At 37.7% G+C, this 25,432-nt stretch overlaps 1 protein-coding gene across 9 annotated transcripts in view; it reads left to right on the top strand.

Moving 5' to 3' along the window:
- Window positions 1–25,432, top strand: part of actn1 (actinin, alpha 1) — a 56,107-nt gene that overhangs the window by 20,297 nt on the left and 10,378 nt on the right. For 4 of the 9 annotated variants that reach the window (XM_007247578.4, XM_007247576.4, XM_007247575.4 and 1 more), the window contains exons 2-18: window positions 1,177–1,291; window positions 2,268–2,387; window positions 4,845–4,931; window positions 5,945–6,032; window positions 6,227–6,305; window positions 6,398–6,479; window positions 8,267–8,352; window positions 15,489–15,581; window positions 16,394–16,624; window positions 17,564–17,711; window positions 17,810–17,960; window positions 19,785–19,893; window positions 20,228–20,368; window positions 21,069–21,251; window positions 21,707–21,841; window positions 22,312–22,491; window positions 23,783–23,929. In XM_007247578.4, the coding sequence (XP_007247640.3) occupies window positions 1,177–1,291; window positions 2,268–2,387; window positions 4,845–4,931; window positions 5,945–6,032; window positions 6,227–6,305; window positions 6,398–6,479; window positions 8,267–8,352; window positions 15,489–15,581; window positions 16,394–16,624; window positions 17,564–17,711; window positions 17,810–17,960; window positions 19,785–19,893; window positions 20,228–20,368; window positions 21,069–21,251; window positions 21,707–21,841; window positions 22,312–22,491; window positions 23,783–23,929 (2,175 nt within the window). Of the gene's footprint in view, window positions 1–1,176; window positions 1,292–2,267; window positions 2,388–4,844; window positions 4,932–5,944; window positions 6,033–6,226; window positions 6,306–6,397; window positions 6,480–8,266; window positions 8,353–10,584; window positions 10,671–15,488; window positions 15,582–16,393; window positions 16,625–17,563; window positions 17,712–17,809; window positions 17,961–19,784; window positions 19,894–20,227; window positions 20,369–21,068; window positions 21,252–21,706; window positions 21,842–22,311; window positions 22,492–23,782; window positions 23,930–24,071; window positions 24,095–25,432 lie in introns of all 9 variants that reach the window. The other 5 variants (XR_007439929.1, XR_007439930.1, XM_007247580.4 and 2 more) reach the window with 2 other exon arrangements.

The raw sequence follows: 25,432 nt of genomic DNA, 5'->3' as shown, positions 1-25,432 counted from the left end.
TATACTAGATTTTTCATTGCAGAAATGAATGATGTTGCAATCAAAAGATATCAAATCAGTATGTGGCAGAATTAGCTTACCGCATTTTTCGCACTATAAGGCACACCATATTATAAGACACGCAGTCAGCGAACGTCTATTTTCTGGTCTATTTTCATACATAAGGTGCACTGAATTATAAGGCACATTTTAAGAGACACTATAAGGAACTTCTAATTCAGCAGGTCTCGCCGCTGGGTGGTGGTGGAGGGTAGCTTACTAAGATAAGTAAAGCTAAACTAAGTAAACAAAATTGTAATATAAAAAGGCTTTCTTTTAAAGTCAAAAGAGTGCTGGATGTTAATCTACACAGATTTCTCTCCTGAAAACTGTTTTTTGGGTGATTAAAGTAAGATTAGATTAGCTTATTTCTCCACCACTAAGGCTGGAAAATTAGCAGTAGCATTAGCGGCTAACTGCTTGCGGTTCGTCCCATGTAGCTTGTTTTAACACGGTAAGCGTGAAGGCTACAGTCCGATATACTCACCTCTAAATGGCAAAAGAGCTAGCGCGGTTAGTGGGTAATGCTAATGTAACTACAGCAAAACTAGCCAGGGTTAGGAGAAGGCTACATGCCAATAATACTCACCTCTGATCTTTAAAATACAGGTTAGCGGCTAATGCTTATGCTACTCCAGTGCTGGAAAACTAAACTAAAACTCCAGTACAACTTTGTAGATCAGCAGAGTGGCTTTAGTGCTCCTTACAACCTGTATGGTCGAATTCATACACAAGGCGCACCGGATTAAAAGGCACACTGACAATTTTTTTGAAAATGAAAGGATTTAAATGTGTCTTATAGTGTTAAAAATATGGTACATGTAGCAATACTCATATTTTGATCAGAGAAAAAAACGTACAGTATAGGGTTCTGAACTTGAGAGAGGCGATTTAATAAAATCCACATTAATGTCTGTCATTCAAATCGAGGTTAGACATTGGGTGCTAAATATGGGCATGAAGGGGATTTTAATATCTGTTGTGACCTCAGTGGTCTATAGTTTTAATATGCAAATTAAATGTTTTTGTGACATCACAAATTGTAAATAATAATAAATATAAAATATTTTTTTTCCTGTGATAATGATCCTTTAATAATAATAATAATCATCACCGTAATCATCTCTTTTATTTCAGACGTTTACAGCCTGGTGCAACTCTCACCTGCGGAAAGCCGGGACTCAGATCGAGAACATTGAGGAGGATTTCAGAGATGGACTCAAACTCATGCTGCTCCTAGAGGTTATCTCAGGTTTGTGACCTCTGACCCTGGCATCTGTTTTCACTGACCAAAATGGGTTCATAACTAAAGCAATGTCACTTTGCATTAAACGCAGGAATATGTGACGGCTGGTATTTTATTATTATTATTTTTTTTTACTTATGGGCTCCCCCTAAAGTTGTGAGGTGTAATTTACTTTTTTTTTCCACTGCAGTAAATACTAATCATTCTTTAAGTGCCCCCTCATGCACAGCTGTACACGTGCATTTGTTGACAATCTGAGAGATACAGAAGCAACAAATTACAACTTGTTTGCTGTTTGGTACAAAAGGAAAGTTCACATTGTTCTCATTTTCCATGCAACGGGCAGTCCTGATGAGTGCCAGTTTTGTCATAATGTTTTTGATAGTCTTTGTGACTGCACTTGAGAATACATTCAAAGTTTTTTGTTTCTTTTTCAGATTGACTGACCTTCATTTCTTAAAGTCATTTTATTCTTTGCTTAGTTGAGTAGTTCTCTTACTCTCTTACTCATATAGAGCAATTCACTGTATACCAACTCTACCTCTTACACAACTTTACAACTGATGCTTTCAAACACATTAAGAGACAAGAAATTCATGTAATTAACTCTTGATAAGTTCAGCACAGCTGTTAACTTGAGAGCGAGAAATTCCAGGTGACTCTACCTCATAAAGCTGACTGAGAAAATCCAGCCAGGATATGCAAAGCTGTCGTCTAAGCAATAGATGCTACTTGGAAGAATCTAAAATATAAAACATATTCAGTTTTTTTAACACGTTTTGTTCACTTAATTATTGTATATGTTTTTCTTCATAGTTAGGATGACTTTAATATTACTCTACAATGCAGAACATTTTAATATATTGAAAAAACACTGATTTTTGACGTGTTTCCAAACTTTTGACTGATGCTGTATGTATTAATAGAAGCAGTGTAATAGTACATTAGTAGGATGTGCTAATTATTCTCTCACTCTCTGCAGGAGAGCGTCTGGCTAAGCCTGAGAGAGGGAAGATGAGGGTCCATAAAATATCAAATGTGAACAAAGCTCTCAATTTCATCACCAGCAAAGGAGTCAAACTGGTGTCTATTGGAGCAGAAGGTAAGACACACACACACACACACGTACCTACCTCACTAAAAGCAATATAGTATGTAAGCGAGCACAAGTGTACAGTGAAGACACACACACACACACTTGAAGTAGCTTTTGTACCCTCCAGTTTAGCTGAGTTTGCTCTTTTAGCCTCACTGGGGTTCAGTCTGTATCTTGAGTGTGTGTCCTTTGGGACTGAGGAGTGTTTAACTCCTCACACACCTCTGATAAACACACAATGCTGTCAGCACACACTCTGTCACAGCTGCTGTCAAAAAGGGAGATACATATATCACGCCTATTATTAGCGCCATATTTTCAAGATTACTCTGTTAACAGTCAAAAACTAGCATTTTAATTTGGAATATTTTTCCACACACATTGTTTCACTTTGATGCTTGTAATTTACACACAGACACACACTGTGCATGACCGGTGGCCTATATTCTACACAGAAAGAAGGTCATTAGGTCAGTGTTGCAGTGTGTGGATCAATTATCAGTCAATTACAATGAATAGTATTCTCTGTGTGTGTGTATGTTTGTGCACTAACTGAACTAAAGGGGTTAACTCTTGCCTCAGGAGCCCAACTGTCTGATAACAGAATTACAATACACATATGTAAAGATAGTATTGGACGTTGTTGTAGTTGTTGTTGTTATTATTTACTTTTTCTTTGTGGAAATTTCATAAGATCTAATCCAAAGCTGCATTCTTTACAGATTAGCCTGCTGGAATTCCCACTGCTGTGTGTGTGTGTGTGTGTGTGTGTGTGTGTGTGAGACAGAGATTTTGGTTCTTATAGACAGGACAGAATGGATAAGTACCACTGGGGGCAGTGTAGACAGTAGTTATAAAGAAACATAGCCAGTGCCATATGGAGCATATCAAAACGAATAAGAAACTTTGGCAAATAAGAAATGTATTATCTAGATTTTACCCTGTTTCTTTAGTCTTTTTAGTAATACTGGTAAAGTTTATGCATTAATGCATGCGTCTGGAAACATCTGGAAAATTTAGTGTGTTTATTTTTTTAAAAGCATATTAATCATGTTACCAGGTTTGGCTCCAACTTCCTCCCGTAATTCTCTTTTTACAGAGCCTGGCTTTTTTTGTTTATCAACATAAACACACCACCACTACTGCTAAATAGATTACTCTTTATTTATGCTGAAATATTGATTAAATCTCTCTCTGTCTCCCACACACATAGCTGATAGCATGTTTCCTCTTTCCTCTTCTTTGTTAAAGGTTGTGAATATGAAGCCACAGTATCATTTATTTCCTCCATCAAAACTATCCTTTAAAACATTTTTTAAATGAAAGGAGAATTAAAGCTATTATAATAGTTAAAAAAAAGTTAAAAAAAAGACTCTAGTCTGACAGGTCTATACCACTCTAGACTCTTACAAAGAAATTACCAGCGGTTATTTTTTAAGTCACGATTTGAATCATTAAGTGATTGACACCATTGATATATAAATATAGTTTAATTTTACCATTATAACAGTACAATATACTACTTTATATCTTTAATAAAGATTTAATAAAATCCATCTGGTCTTTTTATTTTTGAGTCACTTGACTTTAATACCAAAATAAAATAACCCTTATTAATCCCACAGTGGGAATATTTCCAATGTTACAGCAGTACAGAGGACATAACAGAAGTGTCAGGAAATATATATAACCATAAATGTAAAACATTTATATATATATATATATATATATATATATATATATATATATATATATAAAAGAGAACATAACAATACTAAAAATATATAGACCTAGATATTATAAATATAGATCTTTCCAAGCCTTGTTGTACAGTGAAGTTGGGCTATTTTCAGACTAATAACAAACATTTAAATAGTAATGCTGATGAATTCACCATGGTACATTTTTTTAAAGAAAAAACTCGCATCATGTTTTAAAAAAAAAAAATTCAGACAAAAAAAATAGTCTGTTTATTAGCCTATAATAAGCCTATTTAAAAGCAAGCTAACCAATCAGAGCTGAACTCTTTAAAGCATCAGAGCTCTATTGATGTTTATAGATCAATCAAATGAGCATGAAGACAGCAGCACAACAGCCCATCTTGTTTAGAGCAGAAAGCAGAAGCTTAAATTAAAATATAAATAGTGAGATGTGTTATAATCTGTTCATGTTCCACAAAGAGCTGTGAACAACAGCTTCTCTAAAATTAAGAGATTTAAAAATAAGGATGGCAGAAAAGGACATTAGACTGTCCACACAGACAGACAGACAGACAGACAGACAGACAGACAGACAGACAGACAGACAGACAGAAACACACACACAGGTGTTTGTCCCTCATGTTTGTCTCCCAGTTTTAGAGTGTGTACATAAGATCAAATACCAAATAAATCTTGTAGGAAATTTAATCTTGTTGCTTTAATCCAGTTTGTTTATCACAGTGTCGTTGTTTGTTTTTGTCAGAAATTGTTGACGGAAATGCTAAGATGACTCTGGGAATGATCTGGACCATCATCCTCCGCTTTGCCATCCAGGACATTTCAGTAGAAGGTAGAACTTTCTCTCTCTTTCTCTCTTCCCTTTTTATTTGAGCTCAGTTCATTCAAGTGGAATAATTTAAGCTAATCACTCAGTTCCATTTAGAACAGTTTAGTTCACACATGTTCATATGGATTTAGGTTTCTTTAGTTCAGTTAAGTTAAAGGTAGAGATGCATTTATACTGATACTGGAATCGAATATTTGCCGATATCACTCGTATTTACTCTGATACCAACAGCAGACACACGGTGCCTAGTGGACATTGCAGTTGAATTCAGTGTATTTAAGTTTAGGGCTGCAACTAAGGACTATTTTAGTAATTATTTTTCAATTAGTCGATAAGTCCCTTTTTTTTTTTTTATCATGCCCTCCATTTGTGTTTCCTATTTGTGATGCTACCAATCCAATGCATATTTTACTTCATATTGACAGCTAAAGGACCCTTTAGGACCCTGGACAGATTCTGCAGGATGTTTTGATAGTTAACGTGCTTATACAAAGTAAAAAGCATATGTTGTTATTTTAAGGACATTCTACTTAAATATGTCTTCAACTGAGATATAGAAATATTATCAGACAGTACTACTATGAATTTGACCATTTTTCAAAAATGTCTCTCTTTTGTTGTGAGGTAGTTTTTTGTAATAATTTTAAATGAATGTAAATTGCCAATATTATTAGTTTATTTATTAATATTTACTTCTTTTAGTATTAATATTTTCCTGACTTGCCAGGTTCACAGTTTTCCCAGCAAAGTGGGCTTGTTTGATTGTCAAGATTGAAAATTCAAAGGATGAGGTGTGTGTTTATTGGGGTACTTTCATATTTTCCACGGCCACTGAAATGCCTTAACTACAAACCCTTCAAAATGAAAATGTGCTGTGTTGTGAACGTCTGTGGTAACCTTCTGACGGGTTGTGTTGCAGCCCTATTTGAATTTATTTAAGTGTAGTTCTGTTTAATTAGGCCTGGTTGGGTCTGGTTAGAGCATGTAAAGAAATGTTATATTTGCTGTTCCTGCAGAAACTTCAGCTAAGGAGGGGCTGCTGCTGTGGTGCCAGAGAAAAACAGCACCCTACAAGAACGTCAACATCCAGAACTTCCATATCAGGTGAGCTTCACACTGTGTGTGTGTGTGTGTGTGTAAAATGTTGAAGGTGATTCTGAGATGGGGAACCTGAGTGTGAACAGATGAAAGCAGAGATGAGAGAGGGCTTTGATGGGAGATGGGAGAGAACATCACAAACTCACACACACTCTCTCGCTCTATCTTTCTCTATCTCTCTCTCGCACTATCTCTCTCAGCTGGAAGGATGGCTTGGGGTTTTGTGCGCTCATCCACAGACACCGTCCAGAACTCATTGATTACGGCAAACTGCGAAAGGTGAGTCAACACAGCAGCACCATAGGTTTGTAAACGCTTTGCTCAACTCGACTGTGACATCACAAATCTATGTCTGACCTCCTTCCCTACAGGATGACCCCATGACTAACCTCAACACGGCGTTTGACGTAGCAGAGAAATACCTGGACATCCCCAAGATGCTGGACGCAGAGGGTAAGACCAGCAAGGAGAGCAAATGAATCAAAGGAGTCAAATGAAGAGAGTCGTTTAGAGCAGAGATTGTAGATGACATGAGCCTGGGGGAGGCAAAGGAATCAAAGGTTTTAGACTTAGATCGAGATCGAATAGAATCACTCACAGCAAACAATTTGGGTGAATGGACCCATACATATCCACCAGAAGATGGGGAGTCAGCGGAGTCTTAGTGGGTCTGGTAGAGAATACACTCACAGGCAGATGTTTGAGAGCAAATTACTGGGTTCCTACACAAGAAAAAGTTTGGAATTCGATTTTTATAAAGTATGGAAAATGGTAACTATTGTATATAAAAATATGTATACTTCCAGATCTAGTGGTAATAGACTTGTTCTATTTTCTAAAACAACAAAATTAAGAGTATCTTAAAGGTGTAAGGTATAAAAAAAAATATGGAATTTGGCAAAAATGTGTAGGAACCCTTAAATGATTAAGCGAGTCGATTTGAGGTGTCAAAAAGGGAGAGATTAAAGCTAACTAAGTTCTCTACTGATCTTACTGGTCCACCATTAGGAAATTGACTCAGTAAGTATATCATTGTGCTTAATTGAATCAAGTGAGTCAATTCAACTGTGTCGAGAGTAAACTCAAAGCAAATTGTCCAGAGCAAATAAGTCAAGTAGTGAAGCAGGTTGATCTGAAAGAGATTCAGAATAGTGAGACAGTGGAGCCAGAAGTGAATTCATTTAAAGCAAATGAATCAGCTCAGGTACATTTAAACAGTCAAGTAAAGCGCAGATGAATCGGACCAAATGAATCAGACCAAATGAATCAGACCAAATGAATCAAGTGAGTTCACTCAGGCTGACACCTGTTCGACCAGGGAAATTCCAATCCAAAAGGGAATGATTCAGTAATTCATGGAGTTGAGTGTCCAGAAAAAGTATGAAATTTGGAAATGTGTAGGAACCCTTAAATGAGTAAGAGGGTCGATTTGAGGAGTCAAAAAGGGTGAGATTTAAGGTAACTCTGTTCAGAGTCAGTTCTCTACTGATCCTTTTGGTCCACTATTAAGAAATCCACTCAGTAAGGATATCATTGTGCGAGAATGAATCAAGTGAGTCAATTCAACTGTGTTAAAAGAGTAAACTCAAAGCAAATTATCCAGAGCAAACAAGTCAAGCAGTGAAGCAGGTGGATCTGAAAGAGATTCAGAATAGTGAGACAGTGGAGCCAGAAGTGAATTCATTTAAAGCAAATGAATCAACTCAGATACATTTACAGAATCAATTAAAGGGCTGATGAATCAGAGCAAATTAATCAAGTGAGTTCATTCAGATTTACACCTGTTAGACCAAGCAAAATCCAGTCCAAAATGGATGATTCAGTGATTCATTGAGTGTAATGTCCAGTTAAAAAGTCTAGTATTGAATCTCTACTAGGTAAACGGTTTAGACCTGGAACTTGTCGAGACGCAGGAAAGAGGACTGTTCAGAATGGAAGTACCTGTTTTCACTTCTTCTCCTGTCTCTTAAACTAGGTTACCTCAGACCTATTTATAGAGCTGTGAGAGACACCCAGATGTATAGGAGTGTGTGTAGTTCTGTGTGATTGTGTGTGTGTGTGTGTGTGTGTGTGTGTGTGAGAGACTGTATAAGGTCATATATCATTCTATTTTTGTTAGAAAATGATTTTCACCCTTTAATCACTCTTTATTTTAACAGGACCTGATCACAGGGATCCCTCTCTCTTTCTGTCTCATGGTTTAATTCAGTGTCGTGTCGCCACCCTCTCTCTCTCCACAGATATAGTCGGTACGGCTCGCCCGGATGAGAAGGCCATTATGACCTACGTCTCTAGTTTCTATCACGCCTTCTCTGGGGCTCAGAAGGTATCCCAGGATGCATCACTCACGTACCTCCCTCATCCTCACACCCCACAGTGCACCCCTACACACTGTTTCTCTGCCCAATACGCACCTTTGCTACTGTTGTTTCCAGTTGCCATGGTTACGGGATGTTGTCGTTTCTGTGGGCTCTCCGTATCTCTCCACAGCGTGAAGCTTAAGCTCCTCCCACCGATGCATGGGTCACCCAGCCTGCTGACCAGTGAGGAAACATTTACGGGCATCAGTGTGTCTCCTGTTCAGTGATCCACAAAAAGCTACAGCTAGAAATTAAACTTAACTAAAGTGCAGGAGTAATATGTAATTAATAATAATAATTATTAATATAATAACCCTTTGTCGTCCATCAGCCACGACAGGCTCTTTAGCAGTACATTGGAGCTACAAGGCTAGTGTAGCTGACAAGCAGAAAAATTACCTATTGATGAGGCAAGTGTAGCTGACAACAGGCAAATATACAGCTGATATACAGTACCAGTCAAAAGTGTGGACACACCTCTTCTAATTTAATGTTTTTTATTATTTTTTTAGGATCATTTTACATAGCAAATTTAATACTGAAGACTATATTACAGCTATACAGGAACACATGTGGAATTTATTTTGTAAACAAAAAGTGTTAAACAAACAAAAAGAAGTATGTTTTATACTTCTAAGTATTATACTTAAGGTTATTCTAAGCACCACATTTATCTTTGAGGACAGATCTGCACACTCTTGGTATTTTAATCTCAGTGTCTTCATGAGAGAGAGTCACCTGGAATAGTTTTCTAGTTTTCAGCGTCTTGAAGGAGTTCCTGGAGGTGCTGAACAATAGTTGCTGCTTTTCCTTTACGATGTGCCCCAGCTCCAGTTGTGTCTAAACTTTTGACTGAAACTGTATGTAATGTAAATACTTATTGATATAAACTGAATGCAAGGATTTTCAAATTTCACAAACCAATATTTTATTAAAAATGGAACACAGAACACATATTACTGTTGAAAGTGAGACATTTTTACCAAAACAAAAGACAATGTTCCTAATTAGAAAAAATGTGAAATATTTAGCCATCCCACCATATACAGGCCATAATATTATGACACTATTAAGAGAATCTGGAGAAATCCCTGTGTGTAATGCTAGTGATCTTCGGGCCCTCAGGCAGCACTGCATTAAAAAAAACAGGCTGTAATGTTTTTGTACTGGAAATCACTGCATGGGTTTAGGAACACTTCCAGGAATCACTGTCTGTGAAAACAGTTCACTGTGCTGTTATCCACAAATACAGGTTAAAGCTGAATTGTGCAAAGAAGCAGTGACATAGGAAATGGGGGCAGACCAATAGTTATATTTCTTGGCTTTATACTGTTTCCAATCAAGTAATTTAAATAAATTATAAGAAACACTTTAGGATTTTTTTATTTATTTTTCTCTTAATACAATTTGGAATTGTAAAATTTCCCAAGTGTGCCTCTGCACTTAGAGCAAGAGATGGACAGTAAACTTTACAACCGAACATTATTTAAGGCAGTAACAAAAGTATCTGTTTCCTAACTATTATACTGCTTTATTTAAGATGGGGTTGTGTTATGATTACGTCATGCATTTAGAATTATGCTAATAACTACTTGTTACTGCTTGTGAGCTACACTAGCCTCATAGCTGCAAAGCAAAACTACAGGAACAAATCTCAAAACAGCAAATATAATATGGCTGATTTGACCATCAGGAATCTTGGTAGTGATGCTTCTTCTTGATGACATGCAGAGTGCTGCATAAATACATCACTGCAGTAGAAGTGTGTGTGCGCGTGTGTGTGTTTACCAGGCAGTGCTGTGAGCCGTAAGAGGCGAAACGCGCTGACTTTAAACAACAGTAATTACACAGCACTCAGTCAGCATCTACCAGTGTCCTCATACCACCTTCTGTTCTTCTACTGTCTCCATCCCTCTCTTTCTCCTCCTCTCCTTCTCTTCATCCTTCTCTCCTCTCCTCCTCACCATCCCCCCTCTCTTCATCCTCCTCTCTTCTCTGTATTTAAATTGATCGATGTAAAGATTTCTGCATACGTTGCTGTTTGATGGTCTGAGCAGGAACACACTTATGCCCGCACTGGTTTCTGTGGTGATTACTCCTTTGCTTTTTTCTGTATCTCTGCTGTCTTTTCCTCTGAGCCTGTGTTTCTCTCTCTTTCTTTCCCTCTTTTCCTGTTCCCTCTGTTTCTTTCCGGGCAGATATCGTTAGTACGTTGCGTTCCGATGAGAAGGCCATCATGACCTATGTGTCGTGTTACTACCATGCTTTTTCAGGCAAGCAGAAGGTGAGACCCAAATGTTCTCCTCACTGTTCATCTAAACACGGCTTTAGGGTGCTCTCACAGTACTGGTCAGAGGTTTATGGACAACTTGCTTTTCAATGTTTACACTAATGTTTACATGCAGATACATATGGTAGCAAATTTTAGCTCATAATCTTTTGGTTATGTCCACAAAATCCAGAGTCCATTCCACCTTAAGTGCTACAGTTGTTACATATTTTGTTACCTACACTCATTCCACTTTAAAAATGGTGCAATCGTTACATTTTGGTCCCTGATACCATTCCATCTAAAGTGGAGCAGGAGTTAAATTTGTGTGCCTGAGGCTGTTACACCTTAAATTTGCTTTAGTTATACATTTTGGTGCCTATTACCATTTCAGCATATGTGGTGCAGCAGTAAATTCTGGTCCTAAGGCCATTCCTCTGTATTAACAAATAGCACCTGATACCATTCCACCTTAAATGATGTAGCAGTTACAATGTGATGCATGAGGCTGGTCCACCATAAGTGCAGTGGTAACATAAGTCATGCAGAAGCTGTAAGCAGTTCCACCTTAAAAGGTTATGTCCTGGTGGCCGAGGCTGTTCCACCTTAAATTTTACGGAGGTTACATATTTTGGTGCTTACAACCATTCTATCTTAAGTGTTGCAGCAATTACATTCTGGTCCCAAGGCCATCCCACAATGTTGCAGTGTTAAAAATTGCACCTGAGACCATTCCACCTTAAATGATGTAGCAGTTACAACATGGTGCCTGAGACTGGTCAACCATAAGTATTGCAGTGGTAACATTTGGGCTTATGCTGCAATCTGATCCACCTTGTAAAATGAGGCAGTGATAATGGTCTGGTGCCCAAGGCAGTTCCACCTTAAATTTTGTTATAGTTGTATATTTTGGTTCCTATGACCATTCCACCCTTAGTGGTGCAGAAATTATATTCTAGTTCTAAGGCAGTTCCCCTTAAGCGCTGCAATAATAACAAACTGGCTCCTGAAGCCTTTCCAACTTAAATGTTACAGTGATAATATTCGGGCACTGTAGGCAGTTCCACCTTAAATGGTACAATGGTAACATTCTGGCACCTGAGGCAGCAGTTATGGTTCAGCAGTTACATTACTGCACCTAAGACTGTTCCACCTTAAAAGGTGCATTTAACCTGTTCCACCTTAAATGAGGCAACAATAATTTTCTGGCACCTGAGGCTATTTCACCTAAATGCAGAAGTAACATATTTTGGTGCCTTTGACCATTTCACCTTAAGTGGTACAGCAATTACATTGTAATCCTGAGGCCATTCCCCCATAAGTGGTGCAATAATAACAAACTGGCACCTGAGGCCTTTCCACCTTAAATGGTACAGTGGTAACATTCTGGTCCTTTAGGCAGTTCACCCTTACTGCACCTAAAACTGTTCCACCTTAAGGTACAGCAGTTGCATTGTGGCAGCTTGGGCCAATCCACAGTAAATGGTGCATTGATTAAGTGTAACTGCTATAGCTTTGTCCCACCTTAAAAGATGCATTTAACTTGTTCCACCTTAAATGAAGCAGTGATAATGTTTTGGCAACAGAGGTAGTTCCAACTTAAATTTTGTTGAAGTTTGGTACCTATTACCATTCCACCTTTAGTTGTGCAGCAGTTACATTCTATTGCCGTGGCACCTGTAGGCAGTTCTACATTGAATGGTACAGTGGTAACATTCTGGAACCTTAAATGGTGCTGCAACTACATTATTGTGCCTAATACTGTATCCTAGGATACAGCCATAGTGGTACAGTAATTACACTATGGCAACTGATAGCTTTCACCTATTTAAGGTGGAACACTGAAACAAGAACTCAGATTGAGCCAAAATGACTCAGTTATGCTAATTTAGAGGGGTATAAACTTTCATAACCTGTCAGCTAACATATGAGAGCTAACATCGAGAGCTAACATATGGTGGGTGGGGGGTTGTCTGAAGTATCACTTTAAAACTGCAGTACGGGGGCAAACGATTCACTGTTCCAGACAGAGAGTTCATTCAGAAGCTCAGACTGACTCAGAGTCAGTTAATTCTTCTGCACTGACAGACCAGTTCATTTAGAGTTTCCTGTAGGCTGTGTGTGTGTGTGTAGTACAGGATCAGACAGAGATGACTCTTGTGCTGAATCATCATGTCCATCTGGCTTCCCTCAGGCTGCGTGTGTGTGTGTGCGCGCGAGTGTGTGTGCTTGAGTCATGCCCCTGATAAACATTCCCAGCATGCTCGGAGTGTGCTCATGGAAGCCGTTAGATCCTGTCTGCCCTTATAAGGACCTGTTAGTGTGTCGTTAAGCTCAGGGAGCTCTGCGCAATTAGCTGTGGATAAAGTGGCGTGCACACACACACACACACACACACACACACACACTTACTTCCCTGGATATCATGTTTAAGTGCTGCTTGACCTCTGATCACCCCGTTCGATTAACCGCACTAAACCCTACCTGTCCGTCACTCACTAGCTCACTGAGGTCAGGCAGAGGTCAGCAGATCAGACTGTGTGTCCTGTCTGTGCATGTTGGCATTGGGCCAAGTCTATTTTTTTTCCTGTGATTCCTCTCTTTCCACTGTTTGTGTGTATGTGGCTGTGTTGCTGTTTCATGCACTGCTTCTCCCAAGCTGAGCATAAAGTTCAGTTTCATACACTAAACCTCAGCGCAATCTATAGATTATTGCAAAAGTTTGTGCTCCCTTGTTAAACATGTTTTTGAAAACTAACTGAAGATTTCAGTGCTTGAAAGTTTTGTGAATCCTTTAGTTTTCTATATTTCTGCGTACATTTCAGCTAAAACAATATCAAAAAACAAATCAAACAAAAGAGACAAAATGTTATAATATTCATATTATATATATCAAATATTATGTCATTAATTCATAGAAAAAAAAAACCAATAACACATATCTGCAAAAGTATGTGAACCTAAACCTTGATTCGTCCTGCTTACATCAGCTTACAGAAATTTTAGCCCATTCCTCTATACTAAACAGCTTCAGCTGTGTTTATTGGTGGATTTCCTCCATAAACTGCTTTCCTCAGGTTCTGTCACAACATTTCTGTTGGATTTCCGAAGATCAGAACTTTGACTTGGCCATTTCAAAACATTTACCTTTTTATTCTTTAGTTATTTTTGGTAGAAGAAATTCTCTGCACAGGGTCGTTGTCTTTCTGCATGACCCACATTGTCTTGATTTTAAGCTCAGGGACAAGCATTAAGATTTTTATTTAGAAATTCTCTAATATAATTAAGAATTCATTCATTGATTGTCTTCCACAAACGTGTTCCACAATCCCTGTTTTTTTAAATGAAACACTCACACCTAATTGTCATCCCATTGATAAGAAACACCTGACTAATTTTACCTTCAAATGATCTGCCAGTCCTTAAGGTTTACTTAATTTCGCCATTCACAGATCTGTGATTTTGGATCATTGTCCTTAATAAATAAAGGAGCAAGTATAATATTTTGGTTTCATTTTTTAATAATTTTATTCTCCTTATCTACTTAAGAATCCAGGTCAATTAGATTTACGCAAAAATATAAAACATTCTAAAGGGTTCACAGACTTACAAGCACTAATGTAACAGTTCTGACAAACATAAAGAATTTTTTTTTGTTATTTCATGCTGACTCACCTTTCTCTAATTCCACTCACAACACAAAGTTGTAAATGTGGTTTAAGGCCAAATTCGGCTTACTGTGAACTGTTATCAAAACCATGAACAGAAATTAAATGTTCAAGCAGTCTTAGTGAGATAACTGTGAATGTTTGTAAGTAATGCCTTGTCATATATGTTACTATAATTAAAAAAAACTGTGTAGATTAGATTTTATAAAGAACCGCTTGTTAAAATATAAAATATTTGCCTCTGCAGGTTTTATTTATTAGTAATAAAATTATATAGTTTTAATATATTTAATATCAAGAATGCAGCTTGAATAACAGTCATATCCATAATTACATTCAAATTCAATATCCAGTATGAACTTTTCATAACATTATTGCCCAATAGGAAGTTCTACAAACATTAATATTTAGAATTAAATTTTTATAGCTTTTTTTATAGACTTTGCCTAATTTATAATATCCCTTATAAAATTCCACAAACAGGAATATCCAGTATGAAGTTCTAATAAAATTAATATTCAGTGTAAAGTTCTTACAACATTAATATCCGGTGTGAGTTTCTAATAACATTAATATCCTGTGTAAAGTTTTACTAACAGTAATATCCAGTATGAAGCTCTAATAACATTAATATCCAGAATTACACTCATCATAACATTCATATATAGAATGAAGTTGCAATAACAGTAGTATCCAGTATGAAAATGTAATAACATAATATCCAGAATGAAGCTCTAATATTAATAATATCCGGTATGAAGTTCTAATAACAGTAATATCCAGAATGAAGCTCAAATAACATTAATATCCAGTATAAAGTTCTAATAACAGCAGTATCCTGTATGAAACTGTAATAGCATTAATATCCAGAATGAAGCTCTAATAAAAATTATATCCAGTATAAAGTTCTAATAACAGCAGTATCCTGTATGAAGTTGTAACAACATTAATACCCAGAATTAAGCTCTTAATAATATTTACATCCAGTATGAACTTATAATAACAGTAGTATCCAGTATGAAGTTGTAATAACTAGATGAGTGGAGCGCAGGTTGGGGTGTGGGCTGTTTAAAATGCTGTGTTACTGTGTGAGTGTGGTATTGTCGTGGTTGCCGGGGCGACGGATGCTGTTGCTGGGATTCACTCTGTGTCCTCATTCCTTCAGGCAGAGACGGCAGCCAATCGGATCTGCAAGGTTCTGGCTGTCAATCAGGAGAACGAGCAGCTGATGGAGGACTATGAAAAACTGGCCAGTGATGTGAGCATTCCTACTCCTCCTCCTCTCCTCCTCCTCATCCCTCCATCCCTTCATCCCTCACTCCTCCTTCCTCCGTTACACCTGCCCTGCTCACACACTGCAGATCACACAAGTTCTAAACATTTAATAAGTAATTTTATTAGTTAGTATAAGATATTAATATTAGATATTACAGCCAGAAGAGTGGATGTATATGAATACCAAATAACTTTTTCTCTTTCTCTCTTTCTTTTTTTTATCAATTCATGTTTTCTTCTCTCTTTTGTCCTTTCATGTACTTATCTTTTCATCCTTCTGTGTACCCATTATCTGTCCATTCATCCATCTGTCCATCTCTACATCCATCCATCCATCCGGTCATCTATGTATCATCCATTGTTCATTCATCCATTCGTTCCTTTAACGTCCATTCATCTGTGCCCATTTATCTGCCAATTAATATATCAACCGTGCCTGTCCATACATACATATTCATTTCCATCCATCCATCCATCCATCCATCCATCCATCTGTGCCTTTATCTATCCATACACATACCAAAAATATCTTTTCACCCATACTTTTTATCTATTTATCCTTTTGTCTAAATGTCCATCCACATTTTCATCCATCCATACATTTGTATATCAACTCCTCTCTCTATCCATCTCTTTGGTCCATCCATCTCTTCTCCCATTCATTCATCTGCCATTTATCCATCTGTGTGCACACTCATCCTTCCATCTGTCTCTCCACTTATCCACTTTTTTTTTTCCTTTTTTTTTTTTTTTTGCACCCTCGATGCGTGGCCCTCTCTCTCTCTTTCTCTGTAGCTGTTGGAGTGGATCAGGAGAACCATCCCGTGGTTGGAGAACCGTGTTCCTGAGAGCACCATGCAGGCCATGCAGCAGAAGCTGGAGGATTTCCGGGATTACCGCCGGCAGCACAAACCGCCCAAAGTTCAGGAGAAGTGTCAGCTGGAGATCAACTTCAACACCCTGCAGACCAAACTGCGCCTCAGCAACCGGCCCGCGTTCATGCCCTCTGAGGGGAAGATGGTGTCGGTGAGAATGAGATCACTCACGCTCACACACACACACACATACATAAACACATACTAACACACCCATACACACACCTATACACACAACCAAACAAACACCCATAAACACCTACACACATTCAAACACACACTCACACATGCACACACACAGATGCAAACACGCTCATGCACACAAACATTCTAATACACATTTACACTTATGCACATATACACATATACTAGCACACATAGACACATACACATATATATACTCACACATACATGCAAACACACTCATTTTGACATAGCACATACCTGTTTGACTGTTTTGTTTCTCTAGCTGGGAATGTTACGTGAGAAACGTTTTAATAACAGTTTATTATGCCACACTATTTTCAGAACATTCCTGGAACTTAGGTTTTGTAACAGTATCTTCTAGTTGGGTTAGTGTTTCTAAGCAGTCGTATCCCAGGTGGTTGCTATTAATTTTTTGTACATAGGACGTGATCCCTGCCTGCAAAACCTTAAGCACCCCTGGTGTTAATGATCACTGTTCACCACCGAAACAACCAACTGATGTTCAGTTTTGGTCTGAAACTGATAAATAAACACGGTGATTTCGGTAAACAGTAAGGTAAGAAACTGCTATAGACAAGTGGCAATCATCGTTGTCCAAGCACCCTGCATTAATATGGTGCCTATAGAACATAATGGGAAGAGCCTTTAGACTTGCCTTGCCTAATAATAGATTTTGTAGAGATGTTTGGACATGATTAATTACAACACAGTTTCCCTGTGTTTTAGCCTCAAAATACATCAGAATTACTTTGTTAAAATTAACTTGGAACAGGGTTTTGGTTTCTGAACTTGTTACCTATTTCACTTCTCACAAGTTTTCTCACTTCTGATGTGTGTTTGTGTGTTTGTGTGTGTTTGTGTGTTTGTGTGTGTCTGTGTGCAGGATATCTCTAATGCATGGGGAGCACTGGAGGGAGCAGAGAAAGGCTATGAGGAGTGGCTGCTGAATGAAATCCGCAGACTAGAGAGACTCGATCACCTGGCTGAGAAATTCCGCCAGAAAGCAGCTATTCACGAGGCCTGGACTGAGGGTATGGACACACACACACACACACACACACACACACAGATGACAGCTCTGCAGTTTAAACTGTAGCTGAGGTTAAGTTGTTCCTTTCGCCCCCTGCAGGTAAGGAGGCAATGCTGACGCAGAAGGATTACGAGACGGTGACTCTGTCGGAGATTAAAGCTCTGCTGAAGAAACACGAGGCCTTTGAAAGTGACCTCGCCGCCCACCAGGACCGGGTGGAGCAAATCGCTGCCATCGCACAGGAGCTCAAGTGTGTTTACCTCCCACAGCTCACCACAAAACACTCACAATACCCACCATAAATAACCCCAGATTCTCAGTTTTACTATCAGTATCAGTATTATTCTCTTTAAGTTTATAAGTTTATGTTAATACTTCAAAAGTATGCCGTTTCTATTCTAGTACATTCAAAATGTTCCAAAACTTACCCCACAGTGTTTACACACACAGTTTACTCTCTAAATACAAAAAAAATGTTTTAAACTTACAGACCTTATAGCCTAAATATTTTCAATTTTTACTGAACAAATACTTATTTAAACATATTCAAATTATTGTTTAAATACCCTAAATATTTACAACTTAAATATTTAAATACTTTCATACTTTACTCCACACTTTCAGCGTGTTTTACACCTGTACTTTGTTTCTTTGGTCTGAATCAGTTAATGAGTTCGTTATTTTAGAGAATTTTCCCCTGGGTTTGGTTTGTTTTTTTATCACACAAGAAAAACAAGTGGAACTAAATAAGTGATAATAAACCACATGACCACGTACTCTCTGCTTACTGGTCAGAGCTTTCTGTTCTCCAATTAAATTCAGAGAGCGTCCTGTGTTCCAGACAACCACGTATAGCTGCGTAGTGTAAAGCTGCTTTGCCACTGAACACAGACAATTTGCTGCTGCTCATTGATACACACTGTTATTACTGGGGTGTATGGCACAAATGTCTGTGCAGTTGCTTTGGTAAGTGGAGTTACACAGACATAAGCAACAAGCACTCTATGTACGAAATACATGGATCAGCATCAGAGATGCATTAGTTCATAGCCGTAGTAATTACATGAATATTAAATTAGAATAAAAAAATACACCCTGCACAAGGGTCGTACACCATGTCAGCAGTCTATTTTCATGCCTTGCGCCTAAGTCATTTAAAAAGGCACTGTGGTGGTCTGGAAATGAGGTGTGTTCAGGTAAATTTCTGGTGTTTTGCTATCTTGGCAGCTAAAAACATAGGTGCTCCACTGACAGTAAACAACCTAGACAGGCATTAACAGTGAGACGTTCATTGCTATTTTGACAGAGTTGTCAACAGGCGCGTCCACAACACACATATACATAGACATGCAGCAGTGCACAAACCTATAGCAAACCTATAGAAACTTTTCCAGTAACAGAATAAAATATAAAACATTTTATTTTGTGAGTGAGCAGGTCAGTTTCCTCTGCTGAGAAGCATTGGACACATTTGTCCATGGGAAGTGACACGGCGATTGGTTTATTGTATGTTGCGCCCAAAACACACCCATGATTAATTAGGAGAATTAGGAGTATGCACAACTCATACTTTTCCCGTCATTACGATAGCAAAGACACATTGATGCCCTAAATCAAGCTGCAAATCGCTAAAAAAGATAGTATATTAGATAGTTGGGTCGGATCAAGCCAGATCACATTCCCACCACAAATAGATCACTCTATTTGAGTTAGTTTGAGACCGAGACAGAGACAATCTCCTCTTGCAGGGCTCGATGTGGTTGTTTCACACCTGCCAAAATGAACTGCATTAGAATTACAAATGAAACCGAATCTGTTTTAAATTGACTAACTAGTGCTGTTGTAAAAACACTGGCACACTGTACACCACATATATTTCACATATTTTTTTATGTAAAATACTTGTAAATGTTATGTAAATGCTGAATTCACATAAATGCATTAGCTTTCACACTGACTCACATTTAATTCCTTAAACAAATTCAAGCTTTATACCATAAATACTCTAAACAGTATGTGTGTATAAATATTACTCTCTCTATCTTGGCCTAATCTCCCCATGCCTTCTTTGTAGTGAGTTGGAGTATTATGACTCGCCCAGTGTGAACGCTCGCTGCCAGAAGATCTGTGACCAGTGGGACGCTCTTGGAGCTCTGACCCAGAAACGCAGTGAGGCCTTACAGGTAACACACTCCTCAGAACACATACACACACCTCTGTAACTCTTGTGAGTACACTTACAGAGTTTCACCGAGTGGACAGAAGTTAACTTTCCTATTGGGCAGACTTCAGTTTTAACAAACAACTAAGATATTTTGCTTTATTAAACACCAGCGGAAGAAGGGCAGTGTAGAAGAAATTTTTTATTACGGTATACACAGAAAAATCCTACACACTCCTGAAGTCCACCCCCTCACACCCTGTAGTGACGAGTGTGTCTAATCTGTGTGTGTGATGTGTGTGTGATGTGTGTGTGATGTGTGTGTGATGTGTGTATCCTCTGTGCTCTCTCCTTAGAGAACTGAGAAGCTGCTGGAGACGATTGACCAGCTGTACCTGGAGTTTGCCAAGAGGGCGGCGCCATTCAACAACTGGATGGAAGGAGCCATGGAGGACCTGCAGGACACTTTCATCGTCCACACTATTGAGGAGATCCAGGTACCTTCGATCCATCCATTCATTCATCCACCCATCCATCCATCCATCCTTCCATCCATATATTATTTATTAATAGATCCATCCATCCATCCTTATATTCATGATTTTATCCGTCCATCATTTTATCCATCCTTCCGTCCATTTATATATTAATAAATGAATCAATTTAACCATTCTTACGGTGTCTTTCCTTACATGCATCTATATACTCATGAATCTCTTCCTTCCATCCTGCCATCCATTCATTTATATACATTTATCCATCCATGTATATATTTTTAGATTTAACCATCAACAAATTAATGATTTCATGCATTAATATATGATTATATTCAGCCACCCGTCCATCTATCCACATTTCTATCTTAATATTAATCCACGTATATTTTCAATATATTCATCCATCCATTCACATCCGTTCGTCCATCCATCCTTATGTTTATACAAATACAAATTCATCAATCCATCTTTCAATTAGTGTATCCACAAATTCCTCATTCTAACTGTGTATCTCTCATTTCTGTCTCTTGATACTTCCATGTTTCTATTTCATCCATCCATCAATCAGTATAGCTATATTTATTAATCCTTCTAATAAACAAAACAAAAACATTAGTTACCAAACATGTAACATTGTGTAAATATAATAATACTCAGAGGTATATGTATTTGTCTATTTGTCTATGTGTGTGTGTGACAGGGTCTGAGCACAGCTCACGAACAGTTTAAAGCCACACTCCCGGAGGCGGATAAGGAGCGTCAGGCTATTCTGGGGATCCACAACGAGATCGCTAAAATCGTGCAGACGTACCACGTTAACATGGCTGGAACCAACCCCTACACCACCATCAATCCCACAGAGATAAACGCCAAGTGGGACAAGGTCAGTGCTGCCCCTGCAGGGGTACAAGAGTCCACGATCACACGGGTACAAGTGGGATCATCACAAATACCAAATATATAGCAGCTTATATAGCCGCCTAAGCTTTTGTCCTTAATGGCATTTTTCCCCTTACATTACGTTTACTTTCATACTATACTATACTAGTACCTATTAATAGTAGTTTTGAAAGCAGTACTTTTACACTTTTACTTGAGTAAAAAGCTTGAATTGATGCTTCAACTGAACTTCAAATGAATGGGAATGTGTTTCAAATGTTTGGGCCTTATTATAAAAAATATCAGTAAAACGTAACACAGATTGAGTTGTGTAAAGCTGAAAAGGTGTTGTAGTTGGTTCACACAGTATGTCAGTATTTATAGCTGTGGTTATATTGTGTTTGTGTGTGTGTGTGTGTGTATATATATATATATATATATATATATATATATATGTAGGTAAGGCAGCTGGTTCCTCAGAGAGATCAGGCTCTAATTGAGGAACACGCACGGCAGCAGAACAACGAACGGCTGCGACGGCAGTTTGCTAACCAGGCTAACGTTATCGGACCATGGATCCAGACCAAGATGGAGGTCAGCTATCTCTCTCTTTCACTCCCATCTGCTCTCTCTGTTTTTCTAAAATACACTGTATGGTTAAAAGTATCTGGACACCCCACTGTGACTACGTTCATTGCTAACTGGTGTATTAAATCAAACAGACATCTATGCTGTCCCCATAGAGACAGTAAAGCACAAGTATGCTTAGATAGTTTATAAACTTTCTGCCCTGCCAGAGCTGCCCTTGTTAACCGTAAGGGAAGTGATTATAAAATAAAAGGGACTAGAATAAACATATTGTTCTTTTGACTAAATGATAATAAATTCCAGTAGATGGGCCACTGTTGGAGCCTTTGGTTTAAGAAGAGGATATTCAGCAAGCTTTCATAGGAGAAAATTGGCAGGTGTCCACATACGTTTGTTTTATCTATAATATCTATAAAGTTGCTGTGTTAGAAAACCTCACCGTGTCTGCGTGTGTGTCTGCGTGTGTGTATCTGTAGGAAATCGGCCGTATCTCCATTGAACTGCACGGCACTCTGGAGGATCAGCTGACCAACCTGCGGCAGTATGAGAAGAGCATCGTTAACTACAAACCAAAAATAGACCAGCTGGAAGGAGACCACCAGCAGATCCAGGAGGCCCTAATATTCGACAATAAACACACCAACTACACCATGGAGGTGAACACACACACATACACACACACACCTACACACAATATGTTAACATCATTAACAACACTCAGTGCTGATCTACAAAACAAACAATAATACTCTGTATTATACTGCAGTCTGTCTGAATCAGTGTGTGGATCATATAAACATTATAGTACAACAAATACTAAACCCACACTTCCTGTATTGTGTTGCAATCTGCGAAAAGAAATGTTCTGATGATACAGTAGGAACTTTAAAGAGAGACCCCTAGATATTCCGTGCTGCATCACACAGTGCCAAAATTTTGATGTTTGATATTAGAAGTTATGAACACCATAAACAGAATTAATTATATTCCTAAGTATTGTTTTCACACACAGTTTCTCTGTAAGTCACAGCACAGACCAATACAATTAATGGATGCATCCATGTGGGAATATTTCATATTAGACATGTACATTTCTACTGATGCTGATATACACATTTATATCTTACAGAAAGAGTAGACACCCGTTATAACTTTATATTATTTATAAGTATTTAATACTTTTTTGCAAATATTTTGTCTGCCTGACATTACACCCCTAAATCTTGAGGATTTCTATTCAAACATTACATAAATAATTTCATGTTTTAAGGGAACATTAAATCTGTAAATCTGTAAATCTGCTAATTTCAAAATATAATTAATACAATTATAAAATTGTCTCTTTCCTAAACTTCATTTTTAAATCAATACAAATCCTAAGTACTAATCAAACAGTCTGTGTCCTTACAAACCTTTAGTTTGTCTTTTTTTAACGTCTTTTTTCAAACATGCAGAATTTGGGGTGATTCCTGTTACTGATCTGGAATTATTAAGTTGATTATAGAGAAAACAAGCAGCTTTTCCAAGTGTCCTGTAGGAGATTTTAAACCCTCAAATTTTCAGAATGTAAATAACTTATTTTACTGGTTTTGTATCACCTACACCTACACATTTTGCTTGCAGTAAACTCCTAATGGGTCATGGACTTGAACTTATTAATAATAATAATAACTTATTAATGATAATGTTTTACCTTAGTGTCTTCAGTTAATAGAAACCTCTCTTATTTTAATGCACTGCACGATGCGGCACATCCGGTGTACAGTGTACAATAATTTACACTCTGTTAGAATGAACGTGTGGATCATATTATTATTGTACAGCATTACAGAGCGCCCCCTATGCTTCCTGTAGTGTATTACAGTCTGTCAGAAAGACAGTATCACAATGTAGACCTGGTACAAATGCATTTTTGCACTCTAACTGGTTCTTCTTGTGTGTTTTCAGCATATCCGCGTGGGCTGGGAGCAGCTACTGACCACCATCGCCCGGACCATCAACGAGATCGAGAACCAGATCCTCACCCGAGACGCCAAGGGCATCAGCCAAGAGCAGCTCAGCGAGTTCAGAGCTTCATTTAACCACTTTGACCGGGTCAGTCACAGACACACACACACACACACACACACAGACACACGTTAAACTATACAGTTTCTGAAAAGCAAGCAAGTAAGTGAGTGAGAGAATGTGTGATATGTGATACAGTGTAATACATATTGTTGTTTTGTGATCTCAGGCAGAGATGGTCAGAACAGCTGGGTAAGGAAACACACAAGCTGGAGAAATGAACACACTAACAGAACCCCATTAGCCCATATTACATGTGTGCGTGTGCACGTCTACTGCCTACAGAGTCACAGTTGTCAATCTGATAAATGCTCTATTTTAATCAACACATCATTATGTTGATATTTTATATTACAATTAGAAGAGCATGGCACAGCCTAACATATATTTTTTAACAAAAAATAATATTTTTTATTATTTTTATATTAATAATCAGTTTAATCACTGTTATAAAGGAAACTGTAGTGTGCTTCATCTCCTTTTGTTAACATTACCACTGAAAGCAAAGCAAGACTCTCACTATAAAGTTCTAAAAAAACTAAATATAAAGTCCTAAAACCTAAATGCATCAAATGCATATTTAAACAGATTAACATATCACTGCATTTTATACCACAAAGCATGCTACTGGTGTCTAAAACATCAGCTGCTGGAGATGTATATAGTGCAGTGTGCCAGTCTCTCATTGCTAGTTACTGTAACACTGTGTAAACTACCACCATGTTTGGAAGCTGTATTTAGCCCGGTTAGGTCGCAGTATGATTTGTTATTCTGCTTTAAAATAGTGTCACAAAGAGGAAGAAAATTAAGTAAATAAATCTGACTCACTATGATTAACATATACACAGATAGAGACTGAAAATATCTTTCCAGATTGATGATAAAAATGGTAGACGGCATTGTTGCAGTGTGCACACGAGAAGATGGACATAAGCACTTACTACTATAACCAGTTTCACTCCAGATAATACCCAGTGTTACAGTTAAACACAATTATGCACAATGACTTTATACACAGAAAAGGTACGGTGTCTATTACATAAAATAGAAAATCTAAGTTATCTAGTTCTGTTGACATAAAATTCCTATCAGGATAAATCATCTAATCATCACCTGTCAGTGACTAAACAATATTGGGTACCACTTTAAAATAAGACTACCTTTATAAAGGGTTTATAAATGGTTTAAAATTAGTTTATTAATGGTTACTAATTAGGTTGTAAATGCCTTAAAAAAATAATAATCAAACATAACTCATACATAGAAAGGGCAACAATGACCTGTTGTTTGCCAAATAGTAAACCCACAGCCATCTTTTGTTGTTGTATTGTTAAACTTCAGCTCTTGTAAGATACTCAACTTACTTTGTCTTCTCCATCTAACTCAACTTGCTTCTCCATCTCCATACTCTCCATCAGTCAACATCAGTTTAACCAGTTTAAACCAAGTTTAATCATTCCACCACTAAATATTTTAGTCATTTATAAACAACAGGTCATTGTTGCCCTTTTTACGTATGTGTTATAACTG

The sequence above is a fragment of the Astyanax mexicanus genome, chromosome 7 (genome assembly GCF_023375975.1).
Source record: "Astyanax mexicanus isolate ESR-SI-001 chromosome 7, AstMex3_surface, whole genome shotgun sequence".
In the NCBI taxonomy this organism is placed as follows: Eukaryota; Metazoa; Chordata; class Actinopteri; order Characiformes; family Acestrorhamphidae; genus Astyanax; species Astyanax mexicanus.
The sequence above is the reverse complement of the archived record's forward strand: the minus strand, read 5'-3'. Positions and strand labels throughout refer to the sequence as shown.